The sequence below is a fragment of the Leopardus geoffroyi genome, chromosome C1 (assembly GCF_018350155.1).
Source record: "Leopardus geoffroyi isolate Oge1 chromosome C1, O.geoffroyi_Oge1_pat1.0, whole genome shotgun sequence".
Taxonomy (NCBI): Eukaryota; Metazoa; Chordata; class Mammalia; order Carnivora; family Felidae; genus Leopardus; species Leopardus geoffroyi.
This window is the reverse complement of record NC_059328.1, coordinates 33,280,913-33,304,207: the sequence shown is the minus strand read 5'-3', so window position 1 is coordinate 33,304,207 and position 23,295 is coordinate 33,280,913. Positions and strand designations below refer to the sequence as shown.

The following is a 23,295-nucleotide window of genomic DNA, read 5'->3' as shown; positions in this document are numbered from 1 at the left end:
TCCAGTTCAGTGTCTCAGTGCTGGTGATGTCAGAACAATTCTCTGCCTGAAGCTCTGAAAGCCTATAGAATTCTTCTCAATAGCCCAGGCTGGCAACATACAAGATGCCCATAAACCATAGAAAGAATAGGTAATGGCAATTTCTTATGGTGGAATACTATACTGCAAAGAAAATGGACGAACAATAGCTATACAGCACAACATGGGTGAATGTTCCAAACAAGTAGGTCATAAAAAGATAGAAGGTGCATACACTGATTGATTGTATTTGTAAAATATTCAAAAATCGGCAAAACTATTTTGTTTGAGATTCACAGTTGGTGAAACTATAAAGTAAAGCAAAAGAGTTATTAATCAAGATTAGTGGTTATTGCTAAAATGGGAAGGCGACAGGATTATAGATGGGAAAGAGGCAGGCAGGGGCTGCTGGTGTGCAGGCAATGCACTGTTTCTTATCCAGGGTGGTGGTTATATGAGTACTTGCTTTATAACAATTTGTTAAACTATATACTTATGTACTTTCTGAGTGTTATATTTCATAATAAAATGGTTTAAAAGTAATAAATTAATACTCTAGTTTCTTTCTTATTTGAGAGAGAGTGTATGTGTGTGGGTGGGGGAGGGACAGAGAGAGAGAGAGAGAGAGAGAGAGAAATATCTTAAGCAGGCTCCATGCTCAGTGCAGAGCCCAACTTGGGGCTTGATCCCATGACACTGGGATCATGACATGAGCCAAAATCAAGAGTTGGGCACTCAACCATCCAAGGCATCCAAGCATCCCATTCTCTGGTTTCTTAATCAGTCTTATAAGTATGCCTAACATTAGCCAGAGCCCCAGAGTTTGATCATCTCTGAGTGGATTTTAAAGAGTGAGTTCTAAGTTTGCAAAGCTGAGGTTCCAAAATGAGGAAAGGTATAATACAGAAAGATTCCTTCATAGGAAAAAGAGAAACAGACCTGAATTTAAATTCTGACTCCATGATTTGTTAGCTTTGCAATACTGAATAGTTTCTCATCTATAAAATGCTGACCCTTTAGGGCTGTAGGGAGGTTTATAAGAGATAAAACAGACAAACTGTCAATAAAAGGTAATTGGCTGTTATATATGACTTTGCTTAGGTGCCTGGCCTAAGGGATCAGCCAAAACACTGATGTCTCATTACTGGAATGGCCAATATTTTATCCCACCATGAAGGGATTTAAAACAGAACAAAAGATGGCTTCACTTTTTACCAATTTATCATTTACCTATCCCTGAAGGACTCATTCATTAATTCAACAAAAATTTCTAGGGTGTCAACCACGGATAAGGCATTATAATCTGTGTTGTCCGATCATTACACCTTAAGAAAGATGTAGTATTGCTTGAATATTTTCAGAGTTAGATAGTTAAGAGGATCTCAGAAATGTGTTATAAGGAAATGTGATAAAGATTTGGAATTTAATTTAAAACTACAAAGGCTTGAGAGAATGTGACCAATAATAAAAAAATCATGAGGAGTGAGGGTAAGAAAGAGGTTTATTCAAATAATCCTGGAACACTAGGACTCCCTAGAAAGGCTTCCCTTAGGTATTGAGGAGGGCACCTTTTGGGATGAGCACTGGGTGTTGTATGGAAACCAATATGACAATAAACTTCATATATTGAAAAAAAAAAAAGAAAAGAAAAGAAAGGCTTCCCTTAAAGTTTGACATAAATGACTGCTTGTTTTCATCTATATCTCCTCTACTAGATTGTGAGTTACTAAAAAGTAGGGACGTTTCTTGATTAATTTATTAAAATTTTATCTTATTTTTTATTTTTATTGAGAGAGAGAGAGAGGGCCTGTGAGCAGGGGAGAGGCGAGGAGGGAGAATCTTAAGGAGGCTCCATGCTCAGTGCAGAGCCCGACATGGGGCTAGATACCACAACCCTGGGATCATCACCTGAGCTGAAATCAAGAGTCAGAGGCTCAAATGATTGAGCCACCCAGGTGCCCCTTAATTCATTTTTATGTCACTATTGGAATAAGTTACCTTGTTCCTGCCTCACCAGATGTGACAAATTTTCCTATAAAAGGTCAAGAGCATAAATATTTTAGCCTTTGTGGGCCACATGGTCTCTGTCAGAACTAGTCAAATCTGCTTTTGTAGTACAAAGCAGCCATCCATAATATGTAAACAAACAGGTATGGCTGTGTGCCAATAAAGTTTTTTTTTTTTTAATTTTTTTTTTCAACGTTTATTTATTTTTGGGACAGAGAGAGACAGAGCATGAACAGGGGAGGGGCAGAGAGAGAGGGAGACACAGAATCGGAAACAGGCTCCAGGCTCCGAGCCATCAGCCCAGAGCCTGACGCGGGGCTCGAACTCCCGGACCGCGAGATCGTGACCTGGCTGAAGTCGGACGCTTAACCGACTGCGCCACCCAGGCGCCCCAAATAAAGTTTTATTTACAAAAACAAAAGGTAGGCAGGATTTGACTCTGGATGGGTCCCTACTAACCAGGGGATAAGAATTGTATTGGTTTTACCTACAATTAAACCTTCGGTATCAACAAGATTGCCTGCCCAGGATATGACTGATGCTTAGCACGTATTTGTTGAATGTTGAATTCCAGAACTTTAGATGGGGACTTATAGAAACTAGGTCCCTGATATATGCTTACAGAATTGAACCTCAATTAAAAGGAAGCACTACTTTACATGATGGTTCAGTTTGAATATTTATGTGGTTCACAAAATTTAGATGACTCTGTGGATGACAGTTCTCCATAGATTATTTTATTTATTTTACTTGTTTATTTTTTTAGAGAGAGAGGGCACAAGTGAGAAAGGGGCAGAGAGAGGGAGAGAGAGAGAGAGAGAGGAAGCAGAGCCCACTCGAAATGGGACTCGTGTTACCCGAGGTGTGGCTCGTGCTCATCTGATCTGGGACTTGAACTCACAAACCATGAGATCATGACCTGAGTGGAAGTCAGATGCTTAATGACTGAGCCACCTAGGCATCCACGATAGGTTATTTTAAAACAGGCATGTTTAGGGGATGTCCTCCTAACTTTTTGATAGTCTTGAGTCAGGAATAACAAGTTTTCCCTCCTAGGAATTGTACCTCCGTGCAGTTGATATTTGATTCAACCAATAATAATGGATACATCTCTTAGGGAATAAATAAGACTGCAGCTAGAACTAGGTCAAGACCACTAGTGTTTGGGGTCAGGTGGTTCAAATCGATTAAGTGTGAAAAGTTGTAGCTAATGATTTCAAAAGATTGTATAACTTAAAGTGTTTCACATTGACAGGTTGACAGTATACACACAGCTTCAGCAGCAGAGAAACAATTGAACTGTGTACCTACTTGGTAGGGCAAAGTCAGAGGGAGTTATCAGAGAGCTCACATTGTCCACACATCTGTGGATCCTACCATGAACTATGCAGCTGAGGAGTTCTAATTCATTTATCCACAGGGCTGATTAAGCAATTGAGACCCTCCAATCAAGGACACACCCACTAGAGTTACCTTAATGCTTTCTTCCTGAAGTAAGCTATTATGCTGCTTTAAGTCCAAATTCTTTCCTCGCTCATACCGGAGCTCTTTTTCGGCTGAGCTGCACAGAATCTGGAGCCGGTGTAAATTCTGGCGAAGCTGTTGTACATCCTCTTGCTGCTGGTATTTCTGTTTTTCTCCAGATGATGGATACTAAAACAAACATTTTAAAAGAGAAACATGGACAATTTGAAAGAATATTGGTAAAACGTGGGTTCCAGCTATCAGAAGCAGAAATGTCAGGACCTGATTATTCATAGGTAAATATTTTTGGAGTTGGCTTACCTATTGCAAATTACTCTTTTTATACTTATGTTTAGTTGGTACATGTTCGTATGATTTAACTCTTGTTATTTTAGAATGAACATATCAAAGAAATTATTTAGGCAAAGCAGTTAAGCATAGACAACTAACTTTCTTATTTTTCACATCAATGAAGGGAAACAGAAGCATGGACCATTTTAGGGTAAAATATTTCAATGGAAAGTTCAAAGAGTCAATATGTGAAGAAGGAAAGTGTGAATGTATACGTAGTGTGTGTGCATGTGTGTGGTGTCTGTTGGCAAAAAGAAAGAACATTTAGCAGGAGATCTTAAATTTTCAGCCTTCCTCATCACTTTCCCTGTTACTACCAGATGATTCTTCTTCAGTTACTATTCGACAACCATACACCCTCCTGTCAGGTCTCCAGTGCAATAAAACCGCCTTGACCAAAGGAGGAGTCATTTGGATTCTCTAAAAGGTAGGCTCACATCGGTGTGCTGTGTAGATAAAGAATTCAACTGTATCCAGTTAACAGATAAGATATATTTAGAGTTTCCTGAGTCCTGGTCCAGTGTACTTCCTGTCCATGACTTCCCAGAAAGCCCATGCCATTAGTCTCTCTTGCTTACAACAGAACTGCAACACAGAATTGCCCAAGTCCTATAAGCCCTTCAATTCTCATCTTGGTGTATTCAAAAAGGCAGTCTAAATCCAATTTGCTTGTCCCAGAGTTGCAAGTGTCTAAGATACCTAGAAAAAAATTCTTTAATGGAATTATAATGTAGTTATTAAGAACCCTATCTTTGGAACTAGATACATCTGGGTTTCAGTCCTGAATCTGTCTTGGAGGAGTTCCTTAGTCTTTCTGCTTTTCATTTTCCTCATCTTAAAATGGGGATAATAATGATAACTGCTGGATGGAGTGAAGGGTAAGTAAGATAATGCATGCAAGAACTCAGCATGATGTAGTACACAAGAAGCACTCAGTGACACCGCCCATTACCCACTACCCATTACTGTGGATGCTACCCAATTTTATTTTAACTGCCTTCTGCTCCACCTGAAACAAGAGTTCTCCTGAAACCTGGAAAGCCTTGATCACCAGTCCAGCTTCTTATTTAACTATCAGACAACAGCAGCTTTTAATAATCAATTAGTAATCGGCGGCCCATATGGCCGCTTAACATGCCCAAGATATACAAGAGAAGCACCCCCTTTACACCCATGTACAGAAGTTTTTAGCCTGTTTTGAAGATGAGAAAAGCCAGAACAATAGTTTTTCTTGCCTACATTTTCTACTCAAGTCACTTTGCCAGAGTAGAAATGCAAATTATTTTTCATGAAAGGCAACCATTAAAGAAGCTACCAAACAGCCAAGTGACCAACATACAGGGCCCTTATTTTTTCCCCACATGTAAATTGCTTCCTGGTAGAAAATTATTACAGAGGCGGTTAGACTCAGCCAGGCTACTAGGAACCATGTAGGAGTGCAAAGGAAAGTACACAAGCATCCTTTCTTGATCAATCAACAGATTTATTAAGGCAATTATCCTCTCTGAGTCTCAGCTGACTCATCTGCAAATTAAAGGCATAAGACCAGATGATGCGTAATGTCTCTTCTTAAGGAATTCATAATTCCTTAAGAATTAAAATAAGTAAAAATGGAACCAGTACTAATTATCTTAATTTTATAGGCTTAAAATCTAGCTTTTAATATTTTAAAATATTGTCTTCACAAAAGAAAAATCTAATATGAACCAAATCCATATACTGGTCCCAATGACAAGATCATTCCTTTTGTGGAAACAATTAAAGCTTACGAACCTTAAATATTCTCATCCAGTGAATGCAGATGGAACGGGCTATCCAACCTGTGAATGTGTCACTCAACAAACAAAGTCCACTTGTTCTGACTCTCTACTCAGCAAACATCCTTCAGATTTTGATTTTTCTTCACTCTCTACAGGTAAATGTGCTGTTTATTTAAACAAGTTCAAGTGATAATTATGATTAATCATTACAGAATAATAACTAACAGCCATTCTGATTTTACCCAATAGTCTCAAAAGTTTGGTTTGAGTTTATCCCCATGATACAGATCCATTCTAGGGGGACTAATACATCAAGCCTACAAGCCTACATCAAACCCTGAATGAATTCACTCAGATAATCTATAACAGACACCCTGAGAGGCCTTTTGGGAGACAGTTTGTCAGCCTTCCTCAGGAAATTAGCTCTACAAGAGAAGTGTATGCTTTCTTTGAACTTCTCAGCAGGGGGAAACAAATCAAATAGCAGCTAAAAGGTCAAGCTCTAGAGTAGACAGACCCAGGTTCCATCACAATGTGTTATTCTGGGAAAATTATTTAACCTCTCTAAAGGCTCAGTTTCCTCATCTATAAAGTGGCAACAATAATATCCTGTCTTGTTGTGTTGCTTAATATACACAAGGTATTTAGTGTAGTGCCTGGAGAACATAGTAAATATTCAATAATGCTATGTAAAACCATGAAACTAGATTTTAAACCTATAACATTCAGATAATTAATGGTGATTCCAGTTGGTTTCATGAATGTTGGGAAAGTAGTAATCTAGAACTCAGCTATTACAATCGTACCTGGAACACTGTTGAACAGCAGTTAAGCCACCAAAGGCAACTGACAGCCACAAATGATGTCACAAATACATATGAACAATAGAGCTCATGTACTTACTCATAAAAGAGGCTCTCACCATTCTTTTTCTATGTATTTACTATCAATAAGCATTCTTTAAAGTCTGATATCTAGTCTCAAGCTACAGTTGCTTAAAAAATTTTTTTAAAACATTTATTCATTTTTTGAGAGACAGACATACAAGCAGGGAAAGGAGAGAGAGCGAGGGAGACACAGAATCCAAAGCAGGCTCCAGGCTCTGAGCTGTCAGCACGGAGCCTGACACAGGGCTTGAACTCACGAACAGTGAGTTCATGACCTAAGCCGAAGTTGGACGCTCAACCGACTGAGCCACCCAGGCACCCCTAGCTATCGTTGCTTAAATGTGTATGTTATGAGATTAAGAAGATGCAGCACACATGAACAATCAGCTAGGCACTAGACACTGTAATCCGACAACAGGGTGAAGACCACAACCCTCACATACACAAGAACTAAAAAGTACAACAATTTATAGCCACCAGTAGATCCAAGCACCCTCTACACAGAAAAAGGTTCTGAAATTATCACTGCACAGCACACTGCAGAAACACTAAAGTCTGTCCAAAATCCTTGCCTCCTTAAAGAAGTAAATGAAATAGCGTGTGTTATGCTGTTTTGGGAAATGTAAAGTTCAAAACACGAATACGTTATTTTTTCCCATGAAGCCCACATCTATTTTGTTTCCTGCTGTATGGGCCCTAACGCAGGGCCTGACCCATCATAGATGCTCAATTAACAACAGCTGGATAAACGAGTAAGAGCAACTTACTCTTCTTTCAATAATTCAAAGTCATTGTTGTGGAATAAAATTACTGAACTCTGCAAGAATTCAGTGAAACCCTAAGAAGCTGTGTGGCATAAAGGGCTATTTGTCCTTTCACAAAGTGGCTATTTGCCCAGATTTCCCATATAATTCATATATATTTAATAGTTGTCACATCCCCCCTAGTATTGAGAAATGATTCTTCAAATAATGAGAAAGTATAAATTAAATAAAATTAATAAATTAACTAGGGTGTTACTTCTCATACTCTTCAACTCATTACTCTGTAAGTGCATTGATCATTTTAAGCTCATAAACAAAAGATTTTATAATCTTTGTGACCACAGTGCTCAGCCTCTTTCCAAGTTGCCTACACTGGCTTACTTCCCAATAAACAGACTGCCTGGGGGCTTGAAAATGAACTTCTTTTTGAACATTTGATGTCCTAGATCCCTCTGGTCTTCTGAACAAACCCAGAGACTCCCTTCTTTTTCAAATGTATCTGAATGTCCTTTCAGGTATCTATTTTCTTTCTCTACTGTGACTTGCCTAGTTTTCAGACTCTATATCTGAATCTCTTTTCAAACGTTTTTTTGACTTCCTTTACTATTACCCTGCCTCTCCCCCCCAACCCCCACCCAAATATACACTTGAATCCATTTTTAAATGCCTATTGTCAGTCTTTTGAAGTTAGTTTACTTATGTGTACAAAGGCTTCCCTCTGTGGATCTCAGAATAATTCCTAGAAAGGTATGTGTAGGGATATCTTAATTTGTATAAGAGAGAACCTGCAAAATTGAACTGTAAGAGCTGAAGTGTGGTTGGTCGTCACTCTCTTGATCTCTCCAGCAGGTAGATCTCTAGTAAATAGCAAAAGCCAAACTTAATTCCAAGTCTGTGATCTCTTCCCCACCCAAACAAAGTATTTTGTACATCTAAGCTAGGTGCAATGAACAGGAAATGTGGCACAAATCCTGCCCTTCCTTGTCTTACCTCCCCAGGGCAGACATTGACAACCAATCAGCATTCTTTTCTGCGGAGCCTAACCGAGCCTAAGAGCCCTTTATAACAAAGTGCATCAACGACCGGGCTTAGTTCAGATTTTGGTTGCTATTTGATTACCATTCAGGCCATGGTTATGAGCGTGCTTAACAAAACACACTGATGTTGATGTAAAAATTATGCCTATATCCACAGCTGACCGGAGGAAATGGACCCAGTCAGAGCATGTGTTTACAGCACCTACCTGGGTACCACAGTCATCTGAACTATCCCCAGAGCTCTGAGATGGAAGGAAGCTCCGATTTACACAATTCAGCTCTTCTCTAAGCCTCACAGTTTCCTCAGGCTTCAAGGTCAACTGTTGTTCTCCGCCTTTCATATCTTGGTTCTGTTGTGAGTCCTCCTCCTCCTGCCTCTCTTTTGGCAAAGTGCCCTCCTCTACTGACTCCTCAGGAATTTCCTTCTGCTTACTTTCTCCTAGTTCAGGACTTGGTGCAAATATAACAACAAAAAACTGTCAAAATGTTCATTACAGTAGCAGAATATGGAGGAAAAAAAAAACAAAACCCTAACAGTGCTACAAGCCAATTTTCCAACTTGAATTCTTTTTTTTTGTTAATTTTTAATGTTTGTTTTTGAGAGATAGAAAGAGAGAGAGAGAGGGAGGGAGAGAGAGAGAGAGAGAGAGAGAGAGAGAGAGAGAGAGAGTGAATGATCAGGGGAAGGGCAGAGAGAGAAGGAGAAACAGAATCTGAAAAAGGCTCCAGGCTTTGAGCTGTCAGCACGGAGACCCATGCGGGGCTCAAACGCACAAACTGTGAGATCATGACCCGAGCCTAAGTTGGATGCTTAACCAATTGAGCCACCCAGGCACCCCTCCAACTTGAATTCTATAGCAGAACAGTTATATTACTCTCATAAATAAACTTTAAATACAGATGAGTCCTTTTTTTTTTTTTTTTTTAACTCACATTCAGGGAGATGACCCATCAAAGACTTTTGTCTATACCAAAACAACCAGTTAAATGAATTTTTCACTTTTCAACTTTAAGTATGACATTGGGTAGACACAGCTTATAAAGATTTTTAAAAATTTTTATAATTTGTTTTTTAAAAAATGTTTATTTTATTTATTTTTGAGAGAGAGAGAGAGAGAGAGAGAGAGAGAAAACAGGGGAGGGGCAGAGAGAGAGGAAGACAGAGAATCTGAAGCAGGCTCTGTGCTGACAGCAGAGAGCCCCACGTGGGGCTCAAACTCACAAACCGTGAGATATGACCTGAGCTGAAGTTGGTTGCTTAACCAACTGAGCCATCCAGGCACCCCTAAAGATTTTTTTAAAATTACTCAGTAAGCACCAGGCATTTTGGCAGGCACTAGGACATATCCCTGCCCTAAAGGGCTTACAATTTAGTGAGTAAAAAAAGATAAGTAAATAAGGGAGTAGATTAAACTAGTAGTAAGCCATCTGAGTCCTGATGGATGAGTAGGCACAAACTAGGAAAACATAAAGGGACAGGTGTGTGCATACTCGCGTGTATGTAGGTGTGTTGGGAGAAGGTGTTGGTATAGATGAGAACAGAGAGGAAAAAAAGGGTGTTCGAGGATGTCTTAAAAAATAAAATGGGTAAAGGCCCAGAGACAAAAGAGAGAACGTCCTTTAGGAAGATCATTTGGATGTCACGTGGCAGGGAAACCAGAGATTACTGTAGGGATCCATGTGATAAACCACAGGGACTAGAACAGGGTGGTGGGGATGGAAACAAGTGGTGGATTCTAGAGATATTTAGAACACAATATTGATAAAAATTTGTTATGAACTGGCTGTGGCAGGGGAGAGAGAAAAAGGAATAAAGGATGACGCCTGGACTTCTGCCTGGAGCAGAGAGGCCAGTGGATGGTAGACCAAGAAGGGGGAATGGGGATTTAAATTGGAAAGATGGGGGCGCCTGGGTGGCTCAGTCGGTTAAGTGTCCATCTTTGGCTCAGGTCACGATCTCACAGCTCATGAATTTGAGCCCTGTTTCGGGCTCTGTGCTGACAGCTCAGAGCCTGGAGCCTGCTTTGGATTCTGTGTCCCCCTCTCTCTCTTCTCCTCCCCTGATCCCTCTCTGTCTCTGTCTCTGTCTCTCAAAAATAAATAAGCATTAAAAAAAAAAATTGGAAAAATGCCTCTGGTGAAGATACAGATACAGAAGAATGTGAGAAGCCTTGGGATGGGATAACATGAGCCAAGGAGAAGGCAGGAAGTGAGAGGAGGAGGACCATTCTAGATAGGAACCTAAAGACTGGTAAGGAACAAGCAGGGGAATGAGAGTCTAGAGAGGAAGCTGAGAAGCCAGGGAGGGAGGAGGAAAACCAAGAGACTGTGAGACACAGAAGCTGAGGGGAGGGAATGCACCTTCAGTGGTTAGATAGAGTGGATGAAAAGTAGTATGAACACAAGCATGCCGATTTTATTTTTGCTCCTTCATTTTAAATCTGTTTCAGCTATCTTGGAGCCTAGCATAGCATGCTTCACAAATCATAGTTGGTGCTCAAATTCTTCAAGAAGGCAATTTGGCAGTACAGATCAAGAGCCATAAAAATGTTCAGACCCTTTGACTGAATAATTGAATACCAATGAATTTACTGCAGTAGAATAATTCATGAGAAGAAAAGAGCTGAATGTATAATAACGCTCATAAGCATGCTATTTAAAACAGTGATTAAATGGAGACACAGAAATGGCTGAGAGAATTAAAGATAAATCAACTTGAAAGTGGTATAAAGACTATTCGTCAACATGAAAAATATGTTAATTAAAGTAAAATGGTAGGACAATAAACTATATATGTGTATGTATATGTGTATAAACATATATGATACCGTGGGAAATGTACATATAGAAGAAACTGGAAAGGAACAGGGGAAAAATTATGTCAGGGAGTCTTTATTTTTCCCTTTTAAAATTCCTTTAGTATTGTATTAAAAAAAGAATTAAATATTTTATTTTGAACTCAGCAGTTTTTTAAAGATAATATATTCAAACGAGGGGTGCCTGGGTGGCTCAGTCAGTTAAATGTCTGACTCTTGGTTTCAGTTCAGGTCCTGAGTTTCAGGCTCACATAGGGTCTGCACTGACAGTGTGGAGCCTGCTTGGGATTCTCTCTCTCCCTCTCTCTCTGCCCCTCCCCTGTCCACTCTCTCTGTCTCTCTTGAAATAAACTTAAAAAAAAAAAAAAGATATATTCAAACTATACAAAACAATATGAAATAAAGACTAAAATCCTTTAAAAATAATTTCTGATAAAATAACAATGATGTTTTCCATCCTCCATAAACTCTTTTCCTTTTCCTACTTCCAGTGGAAGCCAGATACACTTGAAGACTGGGAAAATGCAAACATACACCTTGTAATTAAAACAAATTTTTTTTAATGTTTTTCTTTATTTTTGAGACAGAGAGAGACAGAGCATGAGCAGGGGAGGGGCAGAGAGAGAGGGAGACACAGAATCCAAAGCAGGCTCCAGGTTCTGAGCTGTCAGCACAGAGCCTGATGCAGGGTTCGAACTCATGGACTGTGAGATCATGGCCTGAGCTGAAGTTGGACGCTTAACTGACTGAGCCACCCAGGCTCCCCGTACCTCATAATTTTTAAAATGGAAAAACTAACTCTGTTTCCAGGAAAACAGTAAACATAGTTTTCCCTATTTCTCCCACCAAGTACAACTAAAAACATGGGGATTATATGTAAGACAGACATAAGAAGCCTCTGACAGGTAGAGAGAAGGCAGACTAGGTAGGGTACTCAGGACCTGAGGAATGACATGACTGCGAGCTTCCTGCATTTTCTTTTTACCTCAAATATCTTAGACTTGCAGGTGGAGAAGCCGGCAACCCAGACAGCACCAACAAACACAGAGGACCAGGAAATGGACAGCAAAACAAGTAAGAAAACTTGTGGACAATATCTGCTTTACTCCAAACGCCACAGAAAAAAATTGTGGCCCCACCCTCACCCATGTCAGCAAAGGTCAGGTTGGGAGTCTATACTCCTACCTTCACCAGGCTATCATGAGGCACCCCAACTCCCTGTTGGGGTGGTGTCACAGGCCAACAGGGAGCAGAGACTTTCATTCCTGCCAAGCAGTAAAAGACATGGGGAGACTTTCACCCCGACCTGGCAGTGAGGAGGCACCTTTCTCCCTTTCCACTGGGGTGGTGTCAGAGGAGGCCTAGTGGAGACTAAGGACTTTCACCCCTGTCCAGCATAACAAGATCATCCCTACCCACTTCCCTGTGGGGTCTTGGAGACCCAGTGGTAGCAGTAACAAGGCATTCCCCCCACTCACAGCCAGAGCAGTCTAAGCAGAGGCCTGGTGGGGAGTAAGCACTCCCACCCTCACCAGCTGTAATGAGCACCCTCCCCTTTCCTTGGGTGTCCATGGAGGTTGACGGGGAACATGGACTTTTACCCTGCCTGGGGTGGTAATGAGACAGCACTCTCCTACTCCCCCTGCTAGAGGGGTATCGGAAGAAGCCAGCTAAACTGAAGGTTTAATTAAGACCTAGAGTCTTATAATACCCAAAATATTCAGACTTTAATCTAAAATTACTCATTCCAAAATGCAGGAAAATGAGAAAAGGCAAAAATAGATGAAAAAACCAACTTGTCAGAATTATCTGACAAAGATTTTCAATCAGCTCTTATAAAAATGCTTTGATAAACTTATGAATATACTTGAAATGCATGAAAAAATGCAAAGTCTCAGAAAAGAACTACAAAGTCTTGGCACAGAAAGAGAAGATATAAGGAAGAATCAAATGGAAATTTTGGAAATGAAGAATACAATAATCAAAATAAAAACTCAAATGCAAAATGGACCTAAATGCAAAATTACAAATAAAATGAAAGGGTCTTCAAGATTTAAAGTTAAGCAGCATTCTGAGACTTAACATCAAAAATATGATCCATCAAAGGAAAAATGGATATGTCATCGAAATGAAAAACTTTCACGTTGAGAAAATCCTGGTCAGAGGGTGAAAGATGAGCTACAGACTGGGAAAAAATATTTGCAAATCACATGTCTGACAAAGGACTAGTGTCTAGAATTCATAAAGAACTCTCTAAACTGAACAGTGAAAAAAACAAACCCATTTAGAAAATAGGCAAAAGTATGAAAGGAGACTTCAATGAAGAGGAAAGACAGATGCAAATAAGCACATGAAAAGATATTCAATATTATTAGCCTTCAGGAAAATGCAAATTAAAGCTATAATGAGATATCACTATACACATATTGGAATGGCTAAAATTTACAAGTGACAACACCAAATGCTAGTGAAGATGCAGAAAAATGGATCACTTCTATATTGCTAGTGGGAATGTACAATGGTATAGCCACTGGAGGAAAAACAGTTTAGCAGTGTCTTAAAAAACAACAAAAAAACCCTAATGTGCAATGACCATGTGGCCCGAAATTGCACTCCTGGGGATTTATCCCAGAGAAATGAACGATTGTGTTCATATAAAAGCTTGAATATTTACAGAGCTTTATTTAAAATAGCCCAAACTGGAAATAACTTGGATGTCTTCCAATGGATGAGTGGTTAAAGAGGAACAGCCATACTATGGAATACTACGTCACAGTCAAAAGGATCCAATTATTGTATCAATAATCCAGATGAATCTCCAGAGAATTATGTTGAGTGAAAAAAGCCAATCCCAAAAGGTTACATATTTTAGGGTTATATTTATATAACATTCTTGAAATGAAAAACTAACAGAGATGGAGAATAGACTAGTTAGAATTACAATAGAATAGGGTCTAGAGTTAAGGAGTGGGTGAGGTGGGAGGGAAGAGAGGGGTGGCTATAAAAGAGCAACATGAGGGATCCCTGTGGTGATGTAAGTGTCCTGTATCTTGACCGTATCAATGTCAATATCCAGGTTATGCTATTACAATACAATTTTACAAGACGTCACCAATGGGGGAAACAGATAAAGGGTACATGGGATCTCTCTATTATTTCATACAACCGTATGCATGTGAATCTACAAGTACCTAAAAATAAAAAGATTTCCTTAAAAAAATAGAGGGGTGCCTGGGTGACTCAGTTGGTTGAGCATGCGACTCTCGATTTCAGCTCAGGTCATGATCCCAGGGTCGTGGGATCAAGTGCCACGTAGGATTCTCCACTGAGCATAGGGCCTGATTAAGATTCTCTCTCTCTCTCCCTCTGCCCATCTCCCTTGCTCACGTGCATTTTCTTTCTGGGTAGCAATAGAACTCTGTTTCCAGAGAGGAAGCAAAAGAAAAGATGAGCTCATTCATTCAACAAATATTTATTGAATATCAATTATATGCCAAGCACTGTTGTATGTGCTAAAAAGTTAACGGTGACCAAGACAGCCGGGACCATGCTCTCATAGAGCACACACCAAGAGGAAGAATATGAGGACAAACAACAAACAAGTAAACAAGATAATCAGATTATGATACATCACAAATAAGGTAACATGGGAGAGCAGGAATTAGGACTTTTCCTAACATGGTGTTTAGTGATTACCTGCGAATGTGCAGAGAAGTCAGCCACATGAAAAACTGGGGGAGAAGCATTCTGGGCAGGAAGAGCTTGTCAGTGCAAAATTCCTGAAGTGGGAAAGTGCTTTAAGGGCTAGAGGCTCTGAAAGGCTGCATGATAAACAAGGCAGAAAATGGTATGATGATAAAATTGGAGAGGTAGGCAGAGGCCAAGTCACAGAAGACCTTACTGGTTATGGTAAGGGTTTAGATTTTATTTCAAGCATAATGGGAAGCCATTGAAAAGTTTTTAAGAGAGGGAGTAATATTATTCAAGTTGCATTATTAAAGGACCACTTTGGTTAATCTATGGAGAATGGATTAGGAAAGAGGTATTGAAGCAGGGAGGTCAGTTAAGAAGATATCGTGATAGTCCCAGTGAATGATACCAGTGTCAGGGAGTGGGGTAGTAGCAGTGGAGATACAGATAGAAATAAATAGGTTAAATATTTTATGTTTTCATAGTAGAACTGACAGGATTTGTTGATGACTTAGATGTGGGGAGGAAGCAAGTGACTCCTTAGGCTTTGGTTTGATCAACTGTGTGAAAGGAGGGACTATTCACTGAATAGATTGGACCGGGGAAGGAATAGTTTAGAGGAAGAGGAAAATTGCATCAGTAGTTTGTGCAATGGATATACATTCACTGTCAAGTTGAATCGGAAATGACAATCAACTTGAACATTTATCATATAATTCTTTTTTTTTTTTTTCAACGTTTATTTATTTTTGGGACAGAGAGAGACAGAGCATGAACGGGGGAGGGGCAGAGAGAGAGGGAGACACAGAATCGGAAACAGGCTCCAGGCTCTGAGCTGTCAGCACAGAGCCCGATGCGGGGCTCAAACTCATGGACCGCGAGATCATGACCTGGGGCGAAGTCGGCCGCTTAACTGACTGAGCCACCCAGGCGCCCCTATCATATAATTCTTTTTAAAAAAATACTTATTTATTTTGAGAGAGACAGAGAGGGAGCGTGAGCTGGGGAAGGGCAGAGAGGGAGAGAGAGAGAATCCCAAGCAGGCTCCTCACTGTCAGCACAGAGCCCGATGTGGGGCTCAACCCCATGAACTATGGATCATGATCTGAGGTGAAATCAAGAGTCAGATGCTTAACCAACTGAGCCACACTAGTGCCCTGATTTATCATATAATTCTTTTTTTTTTTTTTTAAATGTTTTTATTTATTTCGAAGGAGAGAGCGAGACACAGCATGAGCGGGGGAGGAGCAGAAGAGAGGGAGACACAGAATTCGAAATAGGCTCCAGGCTCTGACCTGTCAGCACAGAGCCTGATGTGGGGCTCAAACTCACAAACTGCGAGATCATGACCTGAGCCGAAGCCAGACGCTCAACCGGCTGAGCCACCCAGGCGCCCCTATCATATAATTCTTGATAAAGGTAGTAAGATGTAATGAGATGGTAAATGACAATGTGTTAGAAAAAAATACAGCTCATTAAGGCCAAGGGAAGCTACCAGCTGCTCTGGCCCAAGCTTCCTAATAAAGCAAACCCAGGTTGAGATCAGCTGGGTTCTGCAAGCTTAGAGCTGCTCTTGGAAGTCCAACTCTGGGTTTAGCTGCAAATACACAGTGGGAGTAGGAGGAAATCTCCATTCATTCCAATATTTTATTTACTTATTTTTTATTAAAAAATTTTTTTTTCAACATTTATTCATTTTTGAAAGGCAGAGAGAGACAGAGCGCGAATGGGGGAGGGGCAGAGAGAGAGGGAGACACAGAAACAGAAGTAGGCTCCAGGCTCCAAGCTATCAGCACAGAGCCCGACGCGGGGCTCGAACTCACGGACCGTGAGATCATGACCTGAGCTGAAGCCGGCCATTTAACCGACTGAGCCACCCAGGCGCCCCATTCCAATATTTTAAAAGTACCTACTGTGTGTCAGGCATTGTTCTAGACACTGGAGACAGTCCTGAACAAGACAGATGGGACTTCATTCTTCTCCCCTTTCCCCCCTCCATGTTATGCATATACAGAGACAGAGTCCTGAGTAATTTTTTAACACTATAAAGCTCACTTTCATAGCAATTACCTAGACCCCAAGTGTCCCAGCACCTTCTTGCCCTTGGGATATTTGTGACTATGTCCTATACAAAGTAGATAAAGTGGTAACCTCTGACTCAGAGTTAGGGGATGTGGACCTCTTGCAGTCCTGCTGATAACTTGCTAAGTATGTGATTGTGACCAAAACAGTCATTTTAGTTCTCTTGGTCCCAGAGACCTCTTCTGTGAAAGGAGAAGACTTAGCTAAATAGCAGTGGTTTTCAAACATTTTAGCTGTGGCTTCTTTCTTGAAGTAAAATCTTACACAGAATTCCACTCATCAGTCTTTCCTCATCTCCCAAGGCAGTTTCTGAGACCCTTACAGAGCTCCTAAAGTTTTAGAAGGTTGACCTCTGTAAACCACTAGAAGATCTGCAGGTCCCTCCTGTTCTAAGATCTGTTGTTCTAAAAGAAAGGCACTATAAACAACAGAAAAACAAGAAAGAGTCCATTATCTTAAAGGAGCTAAAATCTAGTAGAAGAGATGTGCTACAAGAATCAATCAATTTGGCTTATGGAGCAGCTTCTATGTGCATTGGACCATGCTAGGTGTGCTGTAAATACTTTCTACTTCTCTTCAAATGGAAGGTTTTGGCTCATGGCTTTCTGGTGTCTTCTTCACCCCAAGTCCTGCAATCATCCTGGAAGATTCCAAGGTCCATACAGATCACCCACCAATGCCTTGGCATCTCACTTCCTCAGTCTCCTTATCTCCAGTTATCTTCTCATCTCTCCCTCTTTGCCAGCTACTTGCATAACCACACTGTGAGTTGTATCATCAGCAAATGCTTCACTTCCAAAATAACTAAAATTACATATCCAGATTTCAGCTTTTTCTTTTTACATAATTTTTACATAAGTACCTTCAATTACTTTTCCCTTTTTCTATCAGCTCCCTTTACCTGCTTCTTTATCCAACGTAGAGCCTACTGTTCATTATTTTAATCACTGCCTAAATAAAATGTTCAACTTTCGTCCCCCATTGTCCTTCCACTGCATTCGTGTGGCAAAACCTTGGTCCTGGACGAATCCAACTGTCTTCTCATGCCTATACTAAATGTTGCCCCACAGATCACATATTCTCGAAGACAGATGCCATACAAAGTCACAGTCTCTAGCTTTACTGGGTCCTCAACACTACTTGCCCTCCTTAGTCAGCTTCCCTTTCCACTCACCATAGTGATTATTTCAAACTTTTTTCACTATGTTATAAACTCTGATATTTCTATTCCTCTTTCAGCACATGACTTTCTTTCCTACTTCACAGAAGACACAAATCGTCACACAATCCTTTGGTTTCAAGTTAAAAACTCACTTGGATCTCTGTCCATTCTCCCTTTCTTCCTCCTGTTACAGCGGACCAGGTGGCTGACTTCCTAAGGCTAGCCCCTCTCTGGTATGCAGAATCCTAAACCTGTCCATCTGGGGACCCTTTCTGATCAGCATTTAAACATACACAAATTTTCTCTCACTTTAGTTCCATATTCCCTTCTCCCTTTCACAACCAAACTTTTTGGAAAGCAGCTACACTCACCAGTTGTACTTCCTCAAATTCCACTCACTCCTCAGTTCACTCCCATTCACCATCCCATGAGATGGGATCTAGGAAGCCATTTGTTTTTTGCCCTTCCTTGGAGCTACTCTTACTAAAGTCTTCAACCACATTCTTAATCTGATTCAGTAATCACTCTTTATTCTTTATTTTCTTGGCAGTACATGGCACTATTTGCTATTCCTTTCTTCTTGAAACACTCTTTAATCTGGCTTCTGTAACACATACTCTCCTGACTTTCCTTCTACTTCTCTGGCTGTTTTGTCTCAGTTACTTTTGAGGGTAATTCTTTTTGTCTCTTATAAAGAGGCTTTTCTTTCTTTGGTTTCTGCCTTCAGGTACTTTCATCAGACAACAACCAGGGCCATCTCATCCATCATATGACCTCTGCTTATGTCCACTTATAGATGATTCTCAAATTTATCTCCAGCCCAGTCTTCATTTGCTCTTGGCATGGCTGCTCCAGAGACACTTCAAAGTCAGTGTTTCAAAAGCTGAACTCCTTCCCCTCCTCCCTCTAAACTGTGTTCCCAAACTCAGAGGATGACACCATCAAACCAGAACCTTGAAAGTCTTCTTTAAACTCTGCCCACACTCTGACTTCCATGCTTTCTTCCTCATTTCCTATACTCATTAATCCTGAAGTCCTGCTGAGTCTATCTCTTCTCAATTCCCTTTACTTTTCTCTTCCTCACAAATACCACCATCTCTCAGCTAGATTATAGCAACAGTCTCCTAACTGGTCTCACTGCCTTTGTTCCTGTACAATAATCTATTTCCCACACAATTGGCAGAGTGATTTTTCTAAACCACAAATCTTCTTAGTCTGTTTTATGTTACTAAGCCCTGTGGTAGTTTCCTGTTGTCCAAACGTCTTCATGCAGACACTCATGTCCCCTCATGATCGGGTCCCTGTCTATTTCTTCACTCTCACGGTCTCCTTCCCCAGTTCCTCTCTTCAAGCTCTATGCTGTAGCAGCACTGAGGTCATTGAGTTCCTCAAACAAATCATGCCTTCTCTTGTACATGTCATACCCCCCTTGAAAATTAATCCCCCATCTTTTTGCTTGGCTCTCGATTACCCATACTTCAGGACTCAGTTTGTTATTTCCTTTAAGAATATTTTCTGGTTTATTAGCCCGGGCCAGGGCACCTCCTTTGTGCTTCCACAGTATCCAACACTATCTTCCCCCAGCAGGCTATTTGGACCATAAGGGTAGGAATTGTGTCTTATTTTGTATCCTCAGTGTCTTCCTATAGTACCTGGCACATGGTAGATAGGCAATTTTACTGTTGATTGTGATTGTGTAATGGATCTGAGATATGTGGAGGCTGTGAAGTGGGACAGAGGAGATAAGCAAGGAAACATTATGAGGAGAGAGGGAAGCATAGGGCAGATATGTAGACATCTCACAGTCTTGGTGCTGGGAAGTAATTTAGACCAAGTCATGGAAACAGGTGGAAGCAAGGAGCTCTTTATAGAGAAGTCCAGTATCTTTATCATGGCAAGGTTCCCCACCTCCAAATGAATTAAGGCCATAGCCTTGTTCTGTGGGGCAAGTATCCCTACCAATTACCCCAAGTCAGGTGTCAGCTTTGATAATTAACGTCAACTTCTTCTCTGAAGACTGTTCAAATTGGACACTTCATCTCCACTGCTGCCTACTCAATCTAGGCCACTGTCTCTTCATCTGTAGCTCATATCTGGATTAATTGGTCCATTTTTCTTCTTTAATTTATCTCTTATAGAGATTCTAGACTAATCTCCCTCAAAAACCCAGTAATATACTTTTCCAGTGCTCAAGAACTAGACTTCCTTTTTCCTCTACAGCAAACCTAAATGCTGTGATCTAGCTTCTTGGCTTTTTGTTCTTGTGACCACTATTACACCTATTCCCCACCACCTCTCCAATATGCTTTTCCCACTTGTGCAACTAGGTTTCATGGTTGTGAATCTCGGACTCAAAGCACACTCTAAAGTTAAAAGCAACTTTTAGGAGGGCATACAATTCAGAGGTCCAAAACTAGCAAAAAAACCTCCTTGTATGTTAAAACATTTTGAAAGATATAAATGTGGCCATACCTAGACCATATTTTCCTAGTTCATTGATGATGTATCCTTTAGTATATAATATATAAGTCAAATTGCCATCTTTCATTCCCTTTTGACGATCTAGTTCTAGGCTTTTGCCTGGACAGAATTCGATTGCATCTATTATCGTGCCAAGGCAGAGTAATACATTTGCCCAAAGTCTAACAAGTTTCTGTGAAAAAATACTTTTGGTGAAAAAGTAGAAAGACAAGAGTTAAAGGGCAAGATTAACAAGAGAGAAAAGAAGAATGAAAAAGAAAGAAAAAGGTTATCAAAATTACAGATACAATGTTAAATAAAAACAGCAAAAATCTCTCAGCTTTTTTGATATTTAGAGTATAGTCCAATTATGTAAAAAAAAAAAAATCCCACATATATGTATGTTTATAGAGAGAAGAAAGAAAAATTAGGACATTAACATATCCCCCTGGTGACATTATGGGCTATTAACATCTCCTTTCACTTTTCCATGCTTTCCAAATTTTCTACAAGAAGCATAAAATTATTTTAAAAAGCAGGAAAATATTTAAAAATTTAATAATATATTAAAAGACAAACTTCTTGGGGAATGCTTGCTTACAACTAATTTTTCCACTCACATCATTTGGCAACAAATATCAAATTCTTATGATGATTAAGCCAAATGTACCCCCAAATAATTAATGTGATATGGGATTTTCTCAATTTACCAGAGTTCCCTTTCCTCTTCCTTTGGGCTTTGAATCTCTACTTCCAAAATTGGTTCTTTAGACACAAGATCTTTACAGATATTTTCACCTGTAATTAAATTAGTAGCTGCAGTTTTTCTCTCTACAGTAAAATGATTTAATTGTTCAAATTCTTGTGAAAGCTTCAAGACCTATAAAGTGAAAAGACAAATATTCTATTTTGCATACTCTTACAGATAATTATGAAAAAAAGTACATTTAGTCATTTAGTCCATTAAATGCTTAAATAATTATTGACAAGTAATATAAATTAACATCTAATTGAAGGATCTTCTTCTGGTTTAACTTAACACTTTGCAGTTGTTATATAATTAATCCATTTTTACCATAGGCATAAGGATGCATACATCCATGGTTTTAAAGAAGGGTATTTTTGGAGAGAGGGAGAGAGAGAAAGATAAAGCAAATGTAGTACCAACCATGTTAACATTGGAGAGGTGAGGGTACGTGGACATTCTTTTTGCTATTTTTGCAACTTTTCCATAAGTTTGAAATTATTTCAAAATAAAAAGTTTTTTAAGTGAGAGAGAGCTAGATTAGCAGGATAGTGATACGGCTCTCTCATTTTTATATTATATTCTTATTGCCTACATTTATCTCCTGTGTTAAACTATCCAGTGATATTTCATAAGACAAGATCCTTTAACTGCACAGTGTGAGGGTAACTCACTTTGCTGACAAGATCCCACAAACAAAGCTTAGTTATAGGCTATGCCCCATAATCTACCTTCCCAGACAGCAAACCCCATGTTCTGAACCTTTCCCTCCCTAAGTCACATACTATTTGATCCATATCCCAATCTCTCAGCAACTTGTACCCTGCTTTCAGGATAAAAACTTCACATAAATGAGGCCTGGACTTAGTCCTCCATTTCACATGTACTAAAATATAACCCAATATCTTTTAACTGTGTGTTCAAGCCTTCACTTCTTTCTGCCATTTTAATCAAGACCCAGAGAGCAACTGAGGAAGGGAATTTTCAGCCCAGAGTTGTTAATTATAGGTGGGACTCCAGAAATTACACTATAGGCAACCTCCAATGTTGACTAACCCTGGTCTGGCAGCCATTTTTACACTTGGGGAACAAAGTGGGGTCAGGACATTTAAATATTTTTCTAATTCTAAGTATAAGCCTAATTTTCAGTATAACTGAAAAAAAAAAAGCTTTGATTCAAAGATTTAAGGTTGAAGACACTTAAGTAAACTTGTTTGTTTTGAGTACTGGGGGGTGGTGGTAAAATAGACCTAACATAAAGTTTACCATCTTAACCAGTTTAAGTGTGTGGTTCCGTGGTATTAAATATATTCACACGGTTGTGCAGCCACTGCCACCATCCATCCCCCGAACTCTTTTCATCTTGTAAAACAAACCCAATACCTATTATACAATTACACCCTTTTCTTGTCTCCCCCAGTCCCTGGGCAACCACCATTACACTTTCTGTCTTTATGATTTTGACTACTCTGAGTACCTCATATAATTGAAATCATACAGTGTTTGTGTTTTTGTGATTGGTTTATTTCACTTAGCATAAAGTCTTCAAGATTCATCCATGTTGTAGCATATTGCAGAATCTCCTTCCTTTTTAAGGCTCAATGACTTTCCATTGTGTGTATACACCACAATTTGCTTATCTATTCATCCATCAAGAAACACTTGGGATACTTCTAAGCTTTAACTATTGTGAATAATGCTGCTGTGAAAATGGGTGTGCAAATATCTCTTCAAGACTCTGCTTTCGATTCTTTTGGGTATATCTCTCTAGATAGCGGAATTGCTGGATCATTTGGTGGTTGTATTTTTGAGCAAACCTCTTACATTATAATATGTGCTCCAAAATTTAAGCTTTTGGGAAACTGACTCAAAGTAAAAAAAAAAAAAAAAAAAAAAAAAAATTCACAGATTAATTCTAAGAGTGAAAGACTGAAGTCTATTCTGAGTCATAGCTTGGCTTATAGCCTACACTATATGGGAATTTATTCTATAATAATAAAAGAAACTCCAATTTACATGTAATCTCTTATTGAAAATTAATTTCCTTTTATT

At 39.6% G+C, this 23,295-nt stretch overlaps 1 protein-coding gene across 11 annotated transcripts in view; it reads right to left on the bottom strand.

Moving 5' to 3' along the window:
• The window catches only part of CCDC30 (coiled-coil domain containing 30), a 134,898-nt gene that overhangs the window by 50,331 nt on the left and 61,272 nt on the right, over positions 1-23,295 (bottom strand). For 7 of the 11 annotated variants that reach the window (XR_006712224.1, XM_045476913.1, XM_045476911.1 and 4 more), the window contains 3 exons: positions 21,209-21,378; positions 8,495-8,738; positions 3,499-3,678 (listed from right to left, as the gene is read on the bottom strand). Coding sequence is in view for 9 of the 11 variants with exons in the window: in XM_045476913.1 (XP_045332869.1) it covers positions 3,499-3,678; positions 8,495-8,738; positions 21,209-21,378 (594 nt within the window). In the remaining 2 variants the exon portion in view is untranslated. Of the gene's footprint in view, positions 1-3,498; positions 3,679-6,406; positions 6,425-8,494; positions 8,739-14,800; positions 14,987-21,208; positions 21,379-23,295 lie in introns of those variants that run through there. The other 4 variants (XM_045476919.1, XM_045476917.1, XM_045476920.1 and 1 more) reach the window with 3 other exon arrangements.